Source organism: Rana temporaria, chromosome 11, assembly GCF_905171775.1.
Source record: "Rana temporaria chromosome 11, aRanTem1.1, whole genome shotgun sequence".
In the NCBI taxonomy this organism is placed as follows: Eukaryota; Metazoa; Chordata; class Amphibia; order Anura; family Ranidae; genus Rana; species Rana temporaria.
Window position 1 is genome coordinate 156,872,889 of NC_053499.1, and position 18,950 is coordinate 156,891,838.

At 47.4% G+C, this 18,950-nt stretch overlaps 1 protein-coding gene across 3 annotated transcripts in view; it reads left to right on the forward strand.

Annotated features, from left to right (window-relative positions):
- The window catches only part of PHKB (phosphorylase kinase regulatory subunit beta), a 237,979-nt gene that overhangs the window by 203,952 nt on the left and 15,077 nt on the right, over positions 1-18,950 (forward strand). For 2 of the 3 annotated variants that reach the window (XM_040329504.1, XM_040329506.1), the window contains 2 exons: positions 14,613-14,703; positions 17,247-17,449. In XM_040329504.1, coding sequence (XP_040185438.1) covers positions 14,613-14,703; positions 17,247-17,449 — 294 coding nt within the window. Of the gene's footprint in view, positions 1-4,599; positions 4,691-14,612; positions 14,704-17,246; positions 17,450-18,950 lie in introns of all 3 variants that reach the window. The other variant, XM_040329505.1, reaches the window with a different exon arrangement.

The window sequence follows — 18,950 nt, forward strand, 5'->3', positions numbered from 1 at the left end:
GGGGCTGGATTCACAAAGAACCTGGGCCCTAAGTTACGGCGGCGTAGCGTACATCTGCCGGCGTAAGCGCGCCGAACTCCAATTCTGTAGAGGTGGGCGTGTTTTATGTAAATAAAACATGACCCCACGTAAATGACGTTTCTCACGAACGGCGCATGCGCCGTCCGTGAACGTATCCCAGTGCGCATGCTCCTAATCACGTCGCAAATAGTCAATGCTTTCGACGTGGACGTCATTTACGCAAAGCCCTATTCGCGAACGACTTACACAAACGACGTAAAATTTTCAAAATTCGACGCGGGAACGACATCCATACTTAACATTGGCTATGCCTCATATAGCAGGAGTAACGTTACGCCGGAAAAAGCCTTACGCAAACGACGCAAAAAAATCCGCCGGGCGCACGTACGTTTCTAAATCGGCGTATCCAGCTCATTTGCATATTCTACGCTGAAATCGACAGCAGCGCCACCTAGCGGCCAGCGTAAACATGCAAGTAAGATACGACGGAGTAAGAGACTTACGCCAGTCGGATCTTAGCCTAATTTCGGCGTATCTTGCTTTCTGAATACAGAAAGAAGATACGCCGGCGCAGCTTTGAATTTACGCGGCGTATAAATAGATACGCCAACGTAAATTCTTGCTGAATCTAGCCCATTAACTTTAATGGCATCCCAGTCTTAGCCTGTAGGAATCAATATTGAGTTGGGGGGGGGGGGAGGACGCAAGTACCCCCCAGGTCAATATTGAGTTGGCCCCGCCCTTTGCAGCTATAACAACTTCACCTCTTCTGGGAAGGCCGTCCACAAGGTTTAGGAGGGTGTCTATGGGAGTGTTTGACCTTTCTTCCAGAAGCCCATTTGTGAGGTCAGGAGCACTGATGTTGGACAAGAAGTCTTTTCTCACAGTCTCCGCTTTGATTCATCCCTAAGGTGTTCTATCGGGTTGAGATCAGGACTCTGTGCAGGCCAGTCAAGTTCCTCCAAACTCGCTCATCCATGTCTTTATAGACCGTGCTTTGTGCACTGGTCCAAATCATTTGGTGGAGGGGGGATTATGGTATGGGGGGAGGGGGGATTATGGTGAGGGGGGTTGTTTTTCAGGGGTTGGGTTGGCCCCTTAGTTTCAGTGAAGGGAACTCTTAAGGCGTCCGCTTACCAAGACGTTTTGGACATTTTCATGCTCCCAACTTTGTAGGAACGATTTGGGGACGGCCCCTTCCTGTTCCAACATAACTGTGCACAAAGCAAGGTCCATAAAGACATGGGGCCAGATTCTCGTAGAATCCGCAGCGGCATAGCGTAAGCCATTTACACTACGCCGCCGCAAATTACTGGAGCAAGTGCCGTATTCTCCAAGCACTTGCTCCGTAATTTGCGGCGGCGTAGTGTAAATGGCCTGGCGTAAGGCCACGTAATTCAAAGGAGGCGGCTTGATCGAACTGCGCATGCGCCGGGCGTAAAAATAGCCCAGTGCGCATGCTTCAGCTCACGACGGAAAACATCAATGACGCCGACGTGAGCGTCATTGACGTAAAGTCCTATTCGCGAACGACTTGGGAAAACGACGTAAACAGTGGAAAAACTTAACATGGCATACGACGGACCTTCGTAAACTTACCCCTCATATAGCAGGGGTAAGTTTACGCTTACGGAAACGTCGTAAATTCACTGCGTCGACCGCGCGTACGTTCGGGAATATCCCGTAAATAGCTAATTTCCATAGACGACGGGGAAAACGACGATGCGACACCTAGCGGCGGGAAAAAAAATTACATTTAAGATCTGACAGCGTAAGAGCCGTAAGGCTCTTACGCTGTCAGATCTTAAATGTAATTTAAGATCTTACGCCTGTCAGATCTAATGGATATCTATGCGTAACTGATTCTAAGATTAGGACTTACGACGGCGCAAATGGCGTTGCGCTGTCGTAAGCCCTTTGAGAATCTGGGCCATGGTTTCTGCTGCTGTCAGTCAAATCCAGTGAGGAGAGGGCGGGGCCAAGCCCAGCTGTGTGCGTCCATGGACACTCACAGCCCAGCTGGGGTGCCCCCATAGCAAGCGGCAAGGGAAAAAAGTGACAAGTTGTATTTTCCCGGATGACTTTAGAAAACGTAAGCGCAGAAGTGCCGGTGTGAATGAAACCTTCGCTTCTATCGGTCTGGAGAGTCCAGCCCTCTTCTGCACACAGCCATGTTAGGTCATTTACCTGGTTTTCCACTGATTACACCACAGCAGCCTCCCAAGCAACTGTCTGACCCTGGTTCCTGGGTTATCTCTGAGCGCAGAGAATGGCGCTGTGATTGGCCACCATGTCATACCGCACAGTGCGCTGGAAGGAACTTTTACAGCACATGAAATCACTAATGGGATTACAAGTCACAACCGCTCGGCCCTGTAATTTTGTGCACTTACTGCTGAGGAAAAATAAGAGTCTAAAAAGACTTTTGTATCGGAGGTTTTATACTGCTAATTCTGTATATGTTATGTTATGTTTATCGGCTTTCCGAAGTTTTCTTATAGAATTAAAGGATTTGAGACCGGTAGTTTAAGTATTTCATTTATGTACAGTATATAATGCTTATAAATTGCTCAGCTCTTTACAGAGCCCACAGGGCACTGACTCCACTTCTTGCTGCCAAACGAGCTTAGACTCTTAATACAGTGCTGGTCAGTTTTCTAAATATTGGGGGCCCCCGAGTGTGGCCCTAAACATCCCCCAAAGGGCCACACATAGTATTCAGTGTCAGAGGTAGCAGACACACCATAGGAGACTGCAGACATGATACAGGAGCTGGTCGGAGACTGCGGACATGCTACAAGAGATGGTCAGAGACTGCGGACATGCTACAAGAGATGGTCAGAGACTGCGGACATGCTACAAGAGATGGTCAGAGACTGCGGACATGCTACAAGAGATGGTCAGAGACTGCGGACATGCTACAGGAGATGGTCAGAGACTGCAGACACGCTACAGGAGATGGTCAGAGACTGCAGACATGCTACAGGAGATGGTCAGAGACTGCGGACACGCTACAGGAGATGGTCAGAGACTGCGGACACGCTACAGGAGATGGTCAGAGACTGCGGACATGCTACAAGAGATGGTCAGAGACTGTGGACGTGCTACAAGAGATGGTCAGAGACTGCGGACATGATACAGGAGATGATCAGAGACTGCGGACATGCTACAAGAGATGGTCAGAGACTGCGGACATGATACAGGAAATGGTCAGAGACTGCAGACATGCTACAAGTTATGGTCAGAGACTGCAGACGTGCTACAAGTGATGGTCAGAGACTGCAGACGTGCTACAAGTGATGGTCAGAGACTGCAGACGTGCTACAAGTGATTGTCAGAGACTGCAGACGTGCTACAAGTGATTGTCAGAGACTGCAGACGTGCTACAAGTGATGGTCAGAGACTGCGGACATGTTACAAGAGATGGTCAGAGACTGCAGACATGTTACAGGAGATGGTCAGAGACTGCGGACATGCTACAAGAGATTATCAGAAACTACGGACAAGATGGTCAGAGACTGCAGACATACTGCAACTGATGGTCAGAAACTGTAGAAATGATACAGGAGATGATTAGAAGCTGCAAACATGGTACAGGAGATGTTCAGAGACTGCAGACATGCTACAAGAGATGGTCAGAGACTGTAAACATGCTACAGGAGATGGTCAGAGACTGTAAACATGCTATAGGAGTTGTTTGAGACAGAGGACATGCTTCAGGGTACAGTCGTAGACTGGCGACATATTACATAAGACTGCTAGAGATCATTGCTATACCAGGGCAATAAGAAAACAAAGGCCTGCAGGTTGGGCACCAGGCTCTAGTATCCCATCTACAATTTATTTTGTCTCTCTCTCCGTCTCTCTCTCTCTACATTTCTTCCTAAACAAAAAACAATGTCTTCAGTTTTTCTCCCCCCTCTATTCCTTCCATCTGTTTTCCCTCTTTTCTCTCTCCTCCTGTCTGCAGTATATGTTACAGAAGGAGATGAGAGCTGTCCATGGTGCTGAAATGCCTATTAATAAAGCAGACCTATACTCAAATTAGCTTTATTCTGGAGTAAGCACATTTTACACTGAGCTTTCTAGATAAGCGGGGGCCCCGAGTGTGGCCCTAGACATCCCCAAAGGACTGCACAATAGTATTCAGTGTCAGAGGTAGCAGACACACCACAGGATAGGAGTTGTTAAGAGACTGCGGACATAACACAAGAAATGGTCAGGGACTGCAGACGTGCTACAAGTGATGGTCAGAGACTGCAGACGTGCTACAAGTGATGGTCAGAGACTGCAGACGTGCTACAAGTGATGGTCAGAGACTGCAGACGTGGTACAAGTGATGGTCAGAGACTTTGTCTCTTAAATAACCTAATCCTAATTTGCCCCCAAGGTCGTAGTAGGAAGTAATGTAATAAACTCAGATCTCTAGATCAGAAACTCTGTTGGATATTTCCCCAAGGATGAAACGCTGTGTCCAGGAATCGCCCCACCAATCGGCCGTGCAGTAGGTAGTAGGACTCGAAGTCCCCTGTTTGCCTCTCGTAGTGACTCTCTCTCTCCTGCTGGTTGTACACACAGGTTTCTGGTTCGATACACGGCGGCATTCACACAGAAGATAGCCTCCTCTATAGCGCCACACATCACTACGTTGCTGGTACACGGGAAGCAGGTAAAAAGCCGCTTGTCTTGCCGGCTTTTACACGGACAACCCTTTGCTTTGCGCTTTCCGCACGTTTTCAATGTAACAGCCCGTGAACTAACCAGGCGCACTTACAAAAGTAACAACCTTGTCCCTTTCATGGCAGCATTTCGTGCCGGTCTTGTCTTCTTCCTGTGTCCCCGAGGTCTTTGTTTCATCAGCTAAAAATTGAGTTTGAGTCGCCTCCTAGAGGATCATTGGGCCAGATTCACAGCCAGCGGGCGCAACGTAACTTTTCTGATTTAAGTTACACCGCCGCAAATTGCCCAAGTTAGTGCCCGATCCACAAAGCACTTACCTGGAAATTTGCGGCGGTGTATCCTAAATCAGTCCGGCGCAACGTACTGCGCATGCTCCCGACGCGATTTTCCCGACGTGCTTTGCGCGAAGTTACGATGCGCCAAGGTTTTGTGAATCGCGACGGGTAAAAAAAAAGTTGCGTCGGGAAAAAAAAAATGTTTTAAAAAAATTTGACAGCGACGCGGGAAAGACGGGTACACTTTTACATGGTGTACCAACTTTACACTTTGTAAAAGGTACCCTATCTTTGCGACGGCAAACTAACACTTACGGCGACTTAGCGAAGGGAAAAAGCTTTGTGGATCTCCGTAAGTGCTAATTTGCATACCCGACGCTGGATTGCGACGAGAAATGCCCCCAGCGGCGGCCGCGGTATTGCATCCTAAGATCCGACAGTGTAAAACAATTACACATGTCGGATCTTAGGGATATCTATGCGTAACTGATTCTATGAATCAGCCGCATAGATAGAAACAGGGATACGACGGCGTATCAGGAGATATGCCTGCGTATCCCTTTTGTGAATCTGGCCCAAAGTGCCTTTTATAGAACTGACATTAACGTGGGCCTCACTATAATAAGGACACCCAAATCACATCTTATATGTCAATGCTGATCAGCCAGACAGAAGAGCTAAACTGTGTACATAACGAACAAGTGGCAGCATGAGGGTCTATATGTAATGTTATGGACTTGGCTGCTGAAAATATGCATGGCACATACAGCATATGGCGTATAATAGGGTGACTGAACAATAGCAAAGGATTAGGGAGTCTTGCAGATCACAGACTTAAAGTAGAATTATAGGCAAAAAAAAATGTTCTTTCTTTTTGGATAGCGTAACCTTACCCCTGTAAGGTTTATTTATGCCATCTGTATCCCATTGTGGAGATTTCCCTTCACTTCCTGTCTCAGCCAAACAGGAAGTGAGAGGAAATGCATGCAAATTAAGTGAATTCCTTGGGGACCCCCAGATCACCAGAACTAGTGTCCCCATTGGAAGATTTCCCCTCTGTTACTTTTCTGGGGACAACTCAAAATTTGTGATTACAGTAATGCAGTGGAACCTCAGATTACGAGGATAATCCGTTCCAGGAGAACACTCGTAATCCAAAGCACTCGCATATCAAAGCGAGTTTTCCCTAAAAGTCAATGGAAACAAAAATAATTTTGTTCCGCATTGACTTCAATGGCATGCAATACCGCATGTGGCCAGAGGTGGGGAGGGCACCAGAGAGCCTCGGAAATACTTGGAAAGGCTCAGGGACTCTTGAAAGCGGAGGTTCACCCGTATATATGACTATTTCCCCCTGGATGGATGCTCGTTTTGTCTAGGGGAATCGGCTAGTTGTTTTAAAATATGAGCCGTACTTACCGTTTACGAGATGCATCTTCTCCGTCGCTTCCGGGTATGGGCTGCGGGACTGGGCGTTCCTATTTTGATTGACAGTCTTCCGAGAGGCTTCCGACGGTCGCATCCATCGCGTCACGATTTTCCGAAAGAAGCCGAACGTCGGTGCGCAGGCGCAGTATAGAGCCGCACCAACGTTCGGCTTCTTTCGGCTACGAGTGACGCGATGGATGCGACCGTCGGAAGCCTCTCGGAAGGCTGTCAATCAAGAAGGAACGCCCGCTCCCGAAGACCCATACCCGGAAGCGACGGAAGAAGATGCATCTCGAAAACGGTAAGTACAGCTCATATTTTAAAACAAATAGCCGATTCCCCTAGACAAAACGAGCAGGAATCTAAGGGGAAAAGGTCAAAAAACAAATAAATGGGTGAACTCCCGCTTTAAGCCCCATACACACTATCAGTTTTCCTGATGGTTTTCTCTTCAGGTTTACCAAAACCATCTAATAGGAGGTCAAACCTTAAGCGGTTCAATTTGAATGCAATCAGGCAGGTCCTTGTACTACATGGTTTTGGTAAACCTGAAGAGAAAACCAGCAGGAAAACTGATAGTGTGTATGGGGCTTTAGGCTAAACTCAGAAAGGCTCGGGAGCGAAGTATTTCCGAATGGCTCCAATCATCTCTGCTCGGCTCCGGTGACCACCCCACCTCAATCCCAATGCGGAACTGCCCACCGTTGTGGCTTAAATCCTGATCGTTTTGCGAGACAACACTCACAAACCGAGTCAGGCTATATATGATACACGCTTTTTTTAGCACCTGCCTCCTGGGCCGGGCCTTTTGGCTAGGACCGGAGGAATTTTTTTATTCCTGGCCGGAGGGCCTGGTCATTGTACACCACAATGACCACTTCTTCACTCTCCTCTTCACTATCCCTTTCCCCCACTTTATTTAATTTAAGCCTATGTTTGTCACGTTTTTGTCTTATTTTTGTTTGTGCACGTTTTGTTCACTGTGAGATTACTAGGGTGCCGGTCCTCGGGCCAGCCCTGAACGTCTTGGGAGTGGGTGGACATGGCCTTCTGGCTTAGTTCGCCTGCTCTCATGGGGTCTCCCTTCGGGGGAGCCCCACCTAGTACTGGGAGGGTTCTGTTTCGGCAGTCCCTCCGAGGAAGTTGGGTCAGTGTCGGCTTCGGTTGCTCGGACCACAGTACCTCAGTCCCCGTCTGGAGCCTAACGCCCCGGGGGATCAGGGTTTGGGTCCCTCTTCACAGGAGGAACACTTGACGTTGCACCCGTCTGCACGTTTTTGTGAACACTCTTTATGTGTGTGCACATTTTTTCTGCACCGGGTGGAGTTTTTTTGGGTGTGTTCACACGCCATAGGCTTTTCAAAAAAAAAAAAAACAGCATGTCAGTTTGTGGCTTTTAAGAATTTCTTATATTGAATGCACAGCTGCATGTTGAATTTGCATTATGTTGTTCTATTTATCTTTCAATTGGTCTTTATTGAACGGTTGTAATACAAGCAAGGTCATTCGTCAAGGTCAAGTAAGAGGCATATAGAAAATAAAATGACCCTGAGTATCAAAGTACAGAACAAGAACATACAATCATTTAATGATCCGGCTCTGTCTATTTCGGCGACGCTCGTTCCCTCCGAGGCAGCCCTATATCGCACATGATTTTCCCCCGATTTTAAAGGGGTTGTAAAGATACATGTTTTTTCACCTTTTTTTCACCTTTTTTTAACCACTTGCTTACTGGGCACATAAACCCCCTTCGTGCCCAGGCGAAATTTCAGCTTCCGGCACTGCGTTGCTTTAACCGACATTTGCGCAGTCGTGCGACGTGGCTCCCAAACAAAATTGACGTCCTTTTTTCCCCACAAATAGAGCTTTCTTTTGGTGGTATTTGATCACCTCTGCGTTTTTTATTTTTTGCGCTATAAACAAAAAAAGAGCGACAATTTAAAAAATATATATATTTTTTTTACTTGTTGCTATAATAAATATCCCATTTTTTTTTTTTTAAACTATTTTTTTTTCTCAGTTAAGGCCGATACGTATTTTTCGACGTATTTTTGTAAAAAAATAAAAAAAAATCGCAATAAGCGACTGGTCTGCGCAAAAGTTATAGCGCCTACAGAATTATGATTTTTTTTTATTATTATTTTTTTTACTAGTAATGGCGGCGATCTGCGATTTTTATTGGGACTGCGATATTGCGACGGACGTATCGGACACTTTCGACACAAATTTGGGACCATTCACATTTATACAGCGACCAGTGCTATAAAAATGCACTAATTACTGTATAAATGTGACTGGCAGTGAAGGGGTTAACACTAGGGGGTGAGGAAGGGGTTAAATGTGTAGCCTGGGTGTGTTCTAACTGTGTGGGGGGAGGGGGTGACTGGGGGAGGTGACCGATGATGTGTCTCTATGTACAAGAGACACAGATCGGTCTCCTCTCCTCTAACAGCACGTGGAGCTCTGTGTTTTACACACAGAGCTCCACGTCCCTGTTGTTACCGGCTGTGTCACCGACAATCGCGTGTACCCGGCGGACATCGCGGCCGCCAGGTACACGCATCGGCTCCCCAGCGATGCGGCGGCACAGCGTTTACCCGCTGCGCGCCCCCCAGAGGTGCGCGCGGGTAATGCTTTTAAAAAGACGTCCAAAGACGTCCAGTTGGCACCTGAGAGCCGCGCTGTTGACGTCTTTTGTCAATAGCGCGGGTCTCAAGTGGTTAAAGCCAGCAGCTACAAATACTGCAGCTGCTGACTTTTAAAAAAATGAACACTTACGTGTCCAGCACGCCCGCAAAGTCGGCAGACGGAGGCGAGAAATTGCTCGGTCCTCTGATGCTGCCGCCACCATGCTCGGCGAGGGAATCAGGAAGTGAAGCCTTTCTGCCCGGTTCCCTACTGCGAATGCGTGAGTGCGCGGCGCGCCATCACTGGTCCCGCTCTCTCCTGTTTCCCAGAAGACAGCGGTGGGGGGGGGGGGTCTGACAATACCCGAAGTGGTGCAAATACCTGTTTTATACAGGTATCTGCACCCCCCTCCCCTCTGAAAGGTGTCAAATGTGACACCGGAGGGGGGGAGGGTTCCAAAAAGCAGAAGTTCCTTTTTTGGGTGGAGCTCCACTTCTATGCATTAAGGTGAAAAAACATCCGAGGATTAGCGAACCCCCCCCAGCCCCCGTTTACTTACCCGACCCCTCGAAAGTCTCATGCTGTGAACACGCTGGCTTCTCGGCTCATTCATTGGTTGTTTGAAAGCAGTGCAGCCATTGGCTCACGCTGCTGTCAATCACATCCAATTACGTGGCGCGCCAGGGGGGCGGGACCGAGTGATACAGTGATCGGACATAGCCGCCAGCTGTATCACAGGAGCGTGCCCGCAAGAACTAACCACCATGTGGGAGAGCTCCCATGACGTGGATAGTTCTTGCGGGTAGGAGCCGAGACAGCCGCCGAGGGACCCCAGAAGACCAGGTTCGGGGTCACTCTGTGCAAAATGAGCTGCACAGTGGAGGTGAGTACAACATGTTTGTTATTAAAGAAAAAAAATTGCCTTTGTGTTTCTTTACGGGGGAACAAGTGCATTTTATACGCCGGTAAAAACGGTAGAGTGGTTTTTTTTTTGTTTTTTTTACCAAAGACATGTAGTAGATTACTTTTTGGCCTTCATTTATGAAGAAATTTGATTTTATTGGATATGTTTTATAACAGAAAGCAGAATATATATATATATATATATATATATATATATATATATATATATATATAAAAAATTCAATATTTTTTTGTTTATATAATAAAAAATAAACACAGTGGTGATCAAATGCCACCAAAAGGAAGCTCTACTAAATAAAATAAAAAGATATACATTTTATTTGGGTACAGCGTTGCATGACCGCGCAATTACCAGTTAAAGTAGCGCAGTGCTGAATAGTTGAAAATGCCTTGGCCATGAAGGGGGTAAAACCTTTCCGGAGGTCAAGGGGTTAAGTATACATGTCACTTGAAGCACAGGTTCACTTTAAGCAGACAACCTTCACACATAAAACCATGACATAAATAAAGTCGGTTAAACTTTAGCATACACAGCGTCTCGCAGACTGTCATGACCCCAGTGTACAGATAATTTGCTGCTTCTGAAGTTCCCGTCTATAATGTCACGTCTAGCTATTAGCGCCCGTTTGCAAGCTTCCAGTACAGCCAGAAATGTATTCTATCTAGCGGTGGACCATTACCCACCAGCACTGGCGGGATTAAAAGCCCCATTATCAGCTATTAGTATCTGGGTGACATATATATTAAACACAGTAACTGTGTGAGAACAGGGCCCATAACGCTGATTATCTTCATTACATGAATTGTACAGTCTCTTTGGGTGCAGCCAAGCAACAGCCTAGAATGGTACCGCAAATTCAGCATAAAAATAACATCATATGTCCAATTTAGTAACTGGCACAAAACAGAGCTCAAATCTGCTGACCCCGGTGGACAGGAAAAAAAAATGACGAGATGGCCATTTTCTCTTTTTATTTTTTCAGCAGTAATATATTTCATTAAGGTTGTCTTGGAGCTCCCGCATGTTCCCGCTATTCATCACGCTGACTGCTAATTGGCTGAGTTATGGATAATGAGGACATTTTGCAAAGAGGCTTATATATTATGCTGTGTGCCTGCTTATAATTTCATCATGTGCTATATGGCAACAGATAGAGCTGAAGAGTAGGGCCTCTTCCACTTCGGAGCAGCCGGATGACAAGTCTGTGCCTGCTCTGCACAAGTGGTTTGGACATTGGCACAGCTCGTCCATTTACATCTGGCACTCCATAGAGGAGAATGGAGGGTCCAATCGGGTTCGGCTGATAAGGGCCTAAAGGGAGGAGACATGAAGAATCACATCATGGGTCCTTTGAAAAATGATGTTACCCTTGTGATTTGCCTAAGCAATGCATTTGATGAGGAGTAATGAATTAAAATTCAAGGAGGTCCAGTTACCAACATTTTCTTCCAGCCAAGGTCCGAATCTCAAGTTTATGCTAAAACTCGATTGTAGTCGTAGTATGTCTATTAAAAAATATACCAGGTTCCCCCATCAGAGTGCCCCCCTTGCATCAGATGGTGCCATCAGAGTGCCCCCCTTGCATCAGATGGTGCCATCAGAGTGCCCCCCTTGCATCAGTTGGTGCCATCAGATTGCCCCCCTTGCATCAGGTGGTGCCATCAGAGTGCCCCCCTTGCATCAGGTGGTGCCATCAGAGTGCCCCCCTTGCATCAGGTGGTGCCATCAGAGTGCCCCCCTTGCAGCAGGTGGTGCCATCAGAGTGCCCCCCTTGCATCAGTTGGTGCCATCAGAGTGCCCCCCTTGCATCAGTTGGTGCCATCAGAGTGCCCCCCTTGCATCAGTTGGTGCCATCAGAGTGCCCCCCTTGCATCAGGTGGCGCCATCAGAGTGCCCCCCTTGCATCAGGTGGCGCCATCAGAGTGCCCCCCTTGCATCAGGTGGCGCCATCAGAGTGCCCCCCTTGCATCAGGTGGCGCCATCAGAGTGCCCCCCTTGCATCAGGTGGCGCCATCAGAGTGCCCCCCTTGCATCAGGTGGCGCCATCAGAGTGCCCCCCTTGCATCAGGTGGCGCCATCAGAGTGCCCCCCTTGCATCAGGTGGCGCCATCAGAGTGCCCCCCTTGCATCAGGTGGCGCCATCAGAGTGCCCCCTTGCATCAGGTGGCGCCATCAGAGTGCCCCCCTTGCATCAGGTGGCGCCATCAGAGTGCCCCCCTTGCATCAGGTGGCGCCATCAGAGTGCCCCCCTTGCATCAGGTGGCGCCATCAGAGTGCCCCCCTTGCATCAGGTGGCGCCATCAGAGTGCCCCCCTTGCATCAGGTGGCGCCATCAGAGTGCCCCCCTTGCATCAGGTGGCGCCATCAGAGTGCCCCCCTTGCATCAGGTGGCGCCATCAGAGTGCCCCCCTTGCATCAGGTGGCGCCATCAGAGTGCCCCCCTTGCATCAGGTGGCGCCATCAGAGTGCCCCCCTTGCATCAGGTGGCGCCATCAGAGTGCCCCCCTTGCATCAGGTGGCGCCATCAGAGTGCCCCCCTTGCATCAGATGTTCCTGTCATAGTCCCCCTTTACATCAGGAGTGCCCCCATACATGGGGTTCCCCCATGAGAGCATCTTTAGGACAGAACGTGAAGGGAAATCTCTCCCAACGGGACACAAAAGACCAAATAATAAACTTTCAAGGTAAACCCTTCTCTACTTGATTTTAAAAAATGAAAAAAAAAAAAAGTTCTGGGTATACATACACTTGAATTCCTGAAAGAAATAGAAATGTGTTTGTGACCTGCTGTAGCCTGTAGTTCCTCAGCAGAAGCCGAGGACAGCCGGTGTCATCCATGCAGCCCCCTGCCGTGTTAAAATCGGTGGCTGTACATTCACCTCCATCTTCCCTCATTTACAGTGTCCACAAATCTGTGTTAATTGCCTTCTGTATTGTGTTGCTATGACTGATCATTTTAATATTGCAGTCCTCATAGCAAGATAATTGTTGCCAGACGGCAGAAGGTCTGTAGGAGACTGGAATGGATTATTCTCTATTTCATGGTGTCACGTTGTGATGGTAAATGTTTTCACACAATATGAACTAGCTGGGGGACGTTTAGAATGTAAAGTGGAATCCCTCCATGCAAAGGCCACGTGGCCGCTAGCTTGTATTTTTTTTTTTCTTTTTTTTTTTTAATCTTGTAAACTTTTTCCTAAGGTAATTGCTTTAAATCTTCTTTTTTTTTTTAGAACTTAAAACGGAGTTCCACCAGTATAAAAGTCAGCGGCTACAAAAGGTATAGCTGCTGACTTTTATTAATCGGACACTCACCTGTCCCAGTGATGCTGGCGTACGAAGCCCCGCACGTCTCGCCCTCCTCTCTGCAACTCCGGCATCGTGACTGTGCCGGTCACGCACTGCGAATGCGCGAGCCACACTGCGCGCCGTGATTGGCCGGGCAATCATCTGGCACCTGTGACGTTTCCCAGATGATTCCCGAGAGGGAGGGGGGGAGAGGTGCACTTCCTTCCTTCCGTGGTGCCCCGGGAGGAAGTGGGAGCTGGAACCCTCTAAAAAGAGGGTTTCCGCTCCCCCGCCCCCCAAAAAAATTACATTTTTGGGTGGAACTCCGCTTTAAATGACATCGACATGGCTGCCACAACACTGGCTTTGATGGCTAAAGCAACTGTGGTCCTTTTTAGGACATATTTCCAACCGAAAGAAGTACAGCCAAATCTTGTTGGGCTGTACTTCTCCTGTGGATTACAAGAGTGCAGTTGGTTCTGTTTGTGAAAGTGACCAGCTCTCTGTTTACAGAGCTGTGAGAAGCGAGCGATCAACGGTGTTTGATTGTTCGGTTCTCAGGCCCCGTACACGCGGACCGTTTTCATCGGACATGTCTCCTGGGAGCTTTTGGTCTGATGTGTGTACACACCATCAGACCAAAATCCCCGCGGACAGAGAACGCGGTGACGTAGAAGACACCGACGTTCTCAAACACGGAAGTGCAATGCTTCTACGCATGCGTCAAATCAATTCGAAGCATGCGCGGGATTTCGGGACGCTGGTTACACGTCATAACCAGCGGACATGTCCGATTAGGTGTACTAACCATCGGACATGTCCGACGGACATGTTTCCAGCGGACAAGTTTCTTAGCATGCTAAGAAACTTTTGTCCTCTGGAAACCTGTCGGCTAGGCCGTACACACGGTCGGACATGTCCACGGAAACTGGTCCGCGGACATGTTCGACCATGTGTACGGGGCCTTAGTGTTAGAGCCGGCGGGGGACAGATGCTGCATTTACCTAGGTAAGTATGATTTAAAAAAAAAAAAATACATTCCCATACCTCTCTTTTAAAGCAGCATAAAACCAAAAATGTAATATATTGCAGCTTACCAATCAATAGATGTGGCTGCATTTGTTTTCTTAGGCTTTTCCCCCCTCTGTTTTCACCTGGTGATCTGGCCAATAACACACCTCCTGTATAAGTCACATATTTGTCACATAATTTGTTGTTATGCTGCTGTTTCCACTTTAAATGTTAGTTGCTTTCACCCATGCAGAAGAGGTGGTTGCTTGTGGTAAGTACAGCAGCTGATCGGAGACACGTTGTTAAATGTGGACACATTGCACCCGGAGTGGCACTGCTTTGTTTTCTGTTTCCAGGTCTGTTGTGCGTCTCGCTGCCAGTCTGTTAGGTAAAATAGTGGACAGCCTTGCCCCATCTATAACTAACGCTTTAGTTCAGGGTAAGCAGGTAAGTGAACAGCTCACTTTTTTTTTTATATATATATATATATCAATTTTCATCTCCTCCGGGGTGGTGCCCTATGGGGAGGCGTGGCCTGTAGCGGCCAGTCATATCTCATTTTTGTAGTGCGGAGGCTGAATTAAAATCAGATACCTATTTGGTTGCTTCAGGCACCAACTGCCTTTTTTTGTTCTTTTGTAGACTTAATAGTTTTCCTAAACAATTTCATAATAATTAGAAACTAAAGAAGGTGAAAGGGCATCATACAGATGTTTTATATGAACCTTTCAGATTTTGATCTGATTGTGACTTGATTGAATGTAAATGGAATAAAGCCCCATTAACTCGGGTCGGGCCCTGTTCAATATTAGCATGGGATCTGTCCGCTGATCCTCTGCTGAGTGGAGCAGAGCAGGCGGATGACACATCCCATGTCTGTTCAGTTTCTACAGAGCAGACACGGACAGATCCCGCTCTATGTTGGTGGCCGGTGTTCTTTCGAGAAGTGCCCGGGTATCGAATAGACCCCGGGTGGAACTGCGCATGTGTCACACGGAGCAGCAGAACCGCTGAGTTAACGATCTGCTGTTGTCTCACGTGGCCGAGTCACGTTCGTGTAGGTAAGGGGCGGATATTTACTTGAGGGGGTCAGATTTTTTTAATGATGGGCAGTGCTGGGGGAGGAATTTTTATCGATGGGAAAATAAATCTGTAAAAAACAATCTTTATCTGCTAATCATTTTGAATGCTTGCCTGGCGTGTTTCGTCAATTGAAGGGCAGCTTTTTCTATATCAGATAAAGATTTATTTTGCAGATTTCTTAGGCCATCGACAAAAATTCCGCCCCCAGCACTGCCCTTCATGTAAATATCCACCCCTCTCCTACATGAACATGCCTCGGCCACATGAGGCAACAGCTGATCGTAAACTCAGCTCTGCTGAGGCTCCGTTCTGCGCAGTTCCGGCCGGGCATTTTCCGATGGGAGGGGGCATTTCTCGCCGGGACACCGGGAGTAAACAAACTCCGCTGTCCGTTTACACCCGACTGCCCTTCCGATCAGCCTAGAAGGAAGGGGGATTTTATTTTAGCAGATCGGATTGGAGGTAGGCGGGTGTAAATGGACTTGTGTCCTCTGTCCATAGGGTTGAATGGAAGGGTGAAAAAAGGAGAAGTGGACCTGATTGGACCCTTCGTGTGAAAGCTTATATGGGTAAGCCTAATCAGGTCCACCTCTCAGTTTTTCAACCCTTCTTTCACCCCTATGAACCAACGGGCGTAAACAGACTTGTGCCCATTTACACCCACCCACCTACCTCTAATCTGATCAGGTACACTAAAATAAAATGCAAGGGGTTTCGTCCCCTACTGTCTAGGCCAGGGATCCTCATACTACGGCGCTCCAGCTGTTGTGGAACTACACATCCCATGAGGCATTGTAAACCTCTGACATTCACAGACATGACTAGGCATGATGGGAATTGTAGTTCCTGAACAACTGGAGGGCCATAGTTTGAAGACCCATGGTCTAGGCTGACCGGAGGGCAGACGGGTGTAAACGGACAGTGGAGTCTGTTTACTCCCTGCCGCCCACAGAACAGAGTGAAGGGGATCCATCCCTCTCCGTCTAGAGCAGGGGGGTTGGTGTCAAACTGGCGGCCCTCCAGCTGTTGTGAAACTACAAGTCCCATCATGCCTCTGGCTGTGGGAGTCATGCTTGTAACTGTCAGCTGTGCAGTGCCTCATGGGACTTGTAGTTTGGCAGCAGCTGGAGGGCCACCAGTTTGACACCTGTGGTCTAGAGCAGGGGGTCTCAAACTGGCGGCCCTCCAGCTGTTGCGGAACTACAAATCCCATCATGCCTCTGCCTTGTAACTGTCAGCCTCGCAATGCCTCATGGGACTTGTAGTTTTGCATGCTGTTTATCTAATGTCTGTGGGTTTCTAAAAGCACAATAAGCAGTTAGATTGTCAGTCTTCCAGTGCAGATTAGAAGTTAAATGGAAAGACTGGTTACCAGGGACAACGCACAGTTCATTTTTTTTAGAAGCTGACTGCAGTTTTTTGCCTCCAGATTTTAGTCTTTGTCTGCCGGTGTTTACAAAGCTAAGCAATTTCCGAGACTGCGATTTCTGTACAGTTCTAATTCGGGCTGCACAATAGCGGTCTCCACACAGTAGTTGTTAGGGGACTCTCAGGTAGAACTGTATTGACATTGTGACTTCTCACACAAGTAATTGGCTCTATCTTTTCGTAGTTCAGCTAACAAACTAATCCATTACTTTGCCTTTGCTGGGAATGCGCTGTGTGGAGCACTTGGTTTCTAACAAGGCTGTTTATGTGACTATATGATTACTTGCAGCTGTTATGCAAAGAAGAAATATATTTCAGACTGAAACATTCCTGAATAAAAGTGGTGGACTGATTTGCTTGCTGTGGTGAATAGTGTTTTGCATGTGCCCCTTGCGTAGAGTCAGATGTGCATGATGCTGTAGGATTTGTAGGCTCAGGAGTCTTTACCAGAGCACTTGACGGATGTGTTGTTTTCCCAGGTAACTCTAGGGGTCTTCGGTCACGAGGAAGCTGTCATCTCCAACCCGCTGTCCCCCGGAGTGATAAAGGACATTATTTACAGCAAGTGTAACCCCTACGATGAGCGGGAGGCCGTCCTGCAGCAAGAACTGGTCATCCATATTGGCTGGATTATCTCCAACACTCCAGAGTTGTTCAGCGGCATGTTGAAGATCCGTGTCGGGTCAGTAACCTGTTAATGAGCTCAATATTTATCTTTTGTATCACGCGTTTCGCCATTTTTTTCGTACATCATGTTTGGGTAGGAGACTGTTAGATTTAAAATGTATTAATATTTTATTATGTGATAAATGTTTCTGAATCATTGGTTTAAACATGGTAGCCTTTGAGGACAGACAAGGTCAGTTACAGGACGACACTACACCTGTTGTAGTCTACATCTATTCTTGAAGTCCTACGTCAAGACAGTGGGTGGAGATGTGTTACTTAAAAATACACAAGTGGGTGTTATGTTTATCACCAACCATCCATGGAGCCAATCTAATTGTGAATTATGCTTAGCTTGGCTTTTAAACCTGTATAAGTATCCATGTGGTGTGGGTAGTTAGCTAGGAAGCCTTAGGGTCACGACCCTACAGAGAAGATGTGGGTAGGAAGGCCCAATCTGCTGGAAGGGACCTTTCCCAGCAGAGTGATGTACCATCATGACATCTATTTCCCCCTTCTGTAACTTTCTGAAGTATTATCCTACCATGATGTTTTACCAGCTGTAATATGTAAGCATTGACGGTCTTGCTGTCCTGTCTTTGGAAGAATAAACATTGTATTATAAGGAAAACCTGAGTCTGTATATTGGGAACGAAGTACGCCTGGGACGAAGGAGAGTTCTGACATATCGCATGACACGTGTTAGAAAAATGTCTCTTCTCTCTCCCACTCATTTTACAGAGACCACGCTGGACTATCTCAATTGTAGGTGGTAGGTGATGGACTCCGTTGGGGTCTAGGGCTGCTACCTTTCTGGTAACAACAAAGGGGGAGTTACTGCAGGTAGCACCTGGGTTACATGGTTGGTAAGGTTGAATGAAGAAAACGGTCCATTCAGTTCAACCTGTGTTTGTGTGTGTGCGCGTAGAAAATAATTTCCCATATCCCCGTACATTGTTTTCACTAAGAGTCTTTTAAAACTATCCATACTGCCGACACCAATGATTGTGGAAGAGAGCTCCACATCCTTACCGGTTTGTGTTTTTTTTTCCGTTTATTAAAGATAAAAGTATATAAGTAGAGCCAACACGTTTTGGAGGGATTGCCTCCGCCTTTTTTAGGGCTGTATTTCTTAGAGAATGGTTAGACTGTGAGAGGGTTAAATATATTTGTTCAGCTGGGGTTGTGAAGCAGAGACAGCCTATCGTACATCATGGGACAAAGAGCAGGCTCTAATCATGACCGTCTGGGTTATGCTCCACCGTGGACGTCCAGGCCTTTTTATGTTGCTGAGCTCACCAGTGCGTTCTTCCTCAGAATAACCAAACGGTTGATTTGGCCACTCCCAATGTTGCTGCTATCTCTCTGATGGATTTGTTTCATTTTTGAAGCCTTACAATGGCCTTGTTTCACTTGCATGGACAGCTACTTTTGAACGCATGATGTAGGTTCACAGCAGTAGATTCCAAATGCAAATACCACACTTAGAATCAACTCCGGACCCTTTACCTCCTTAA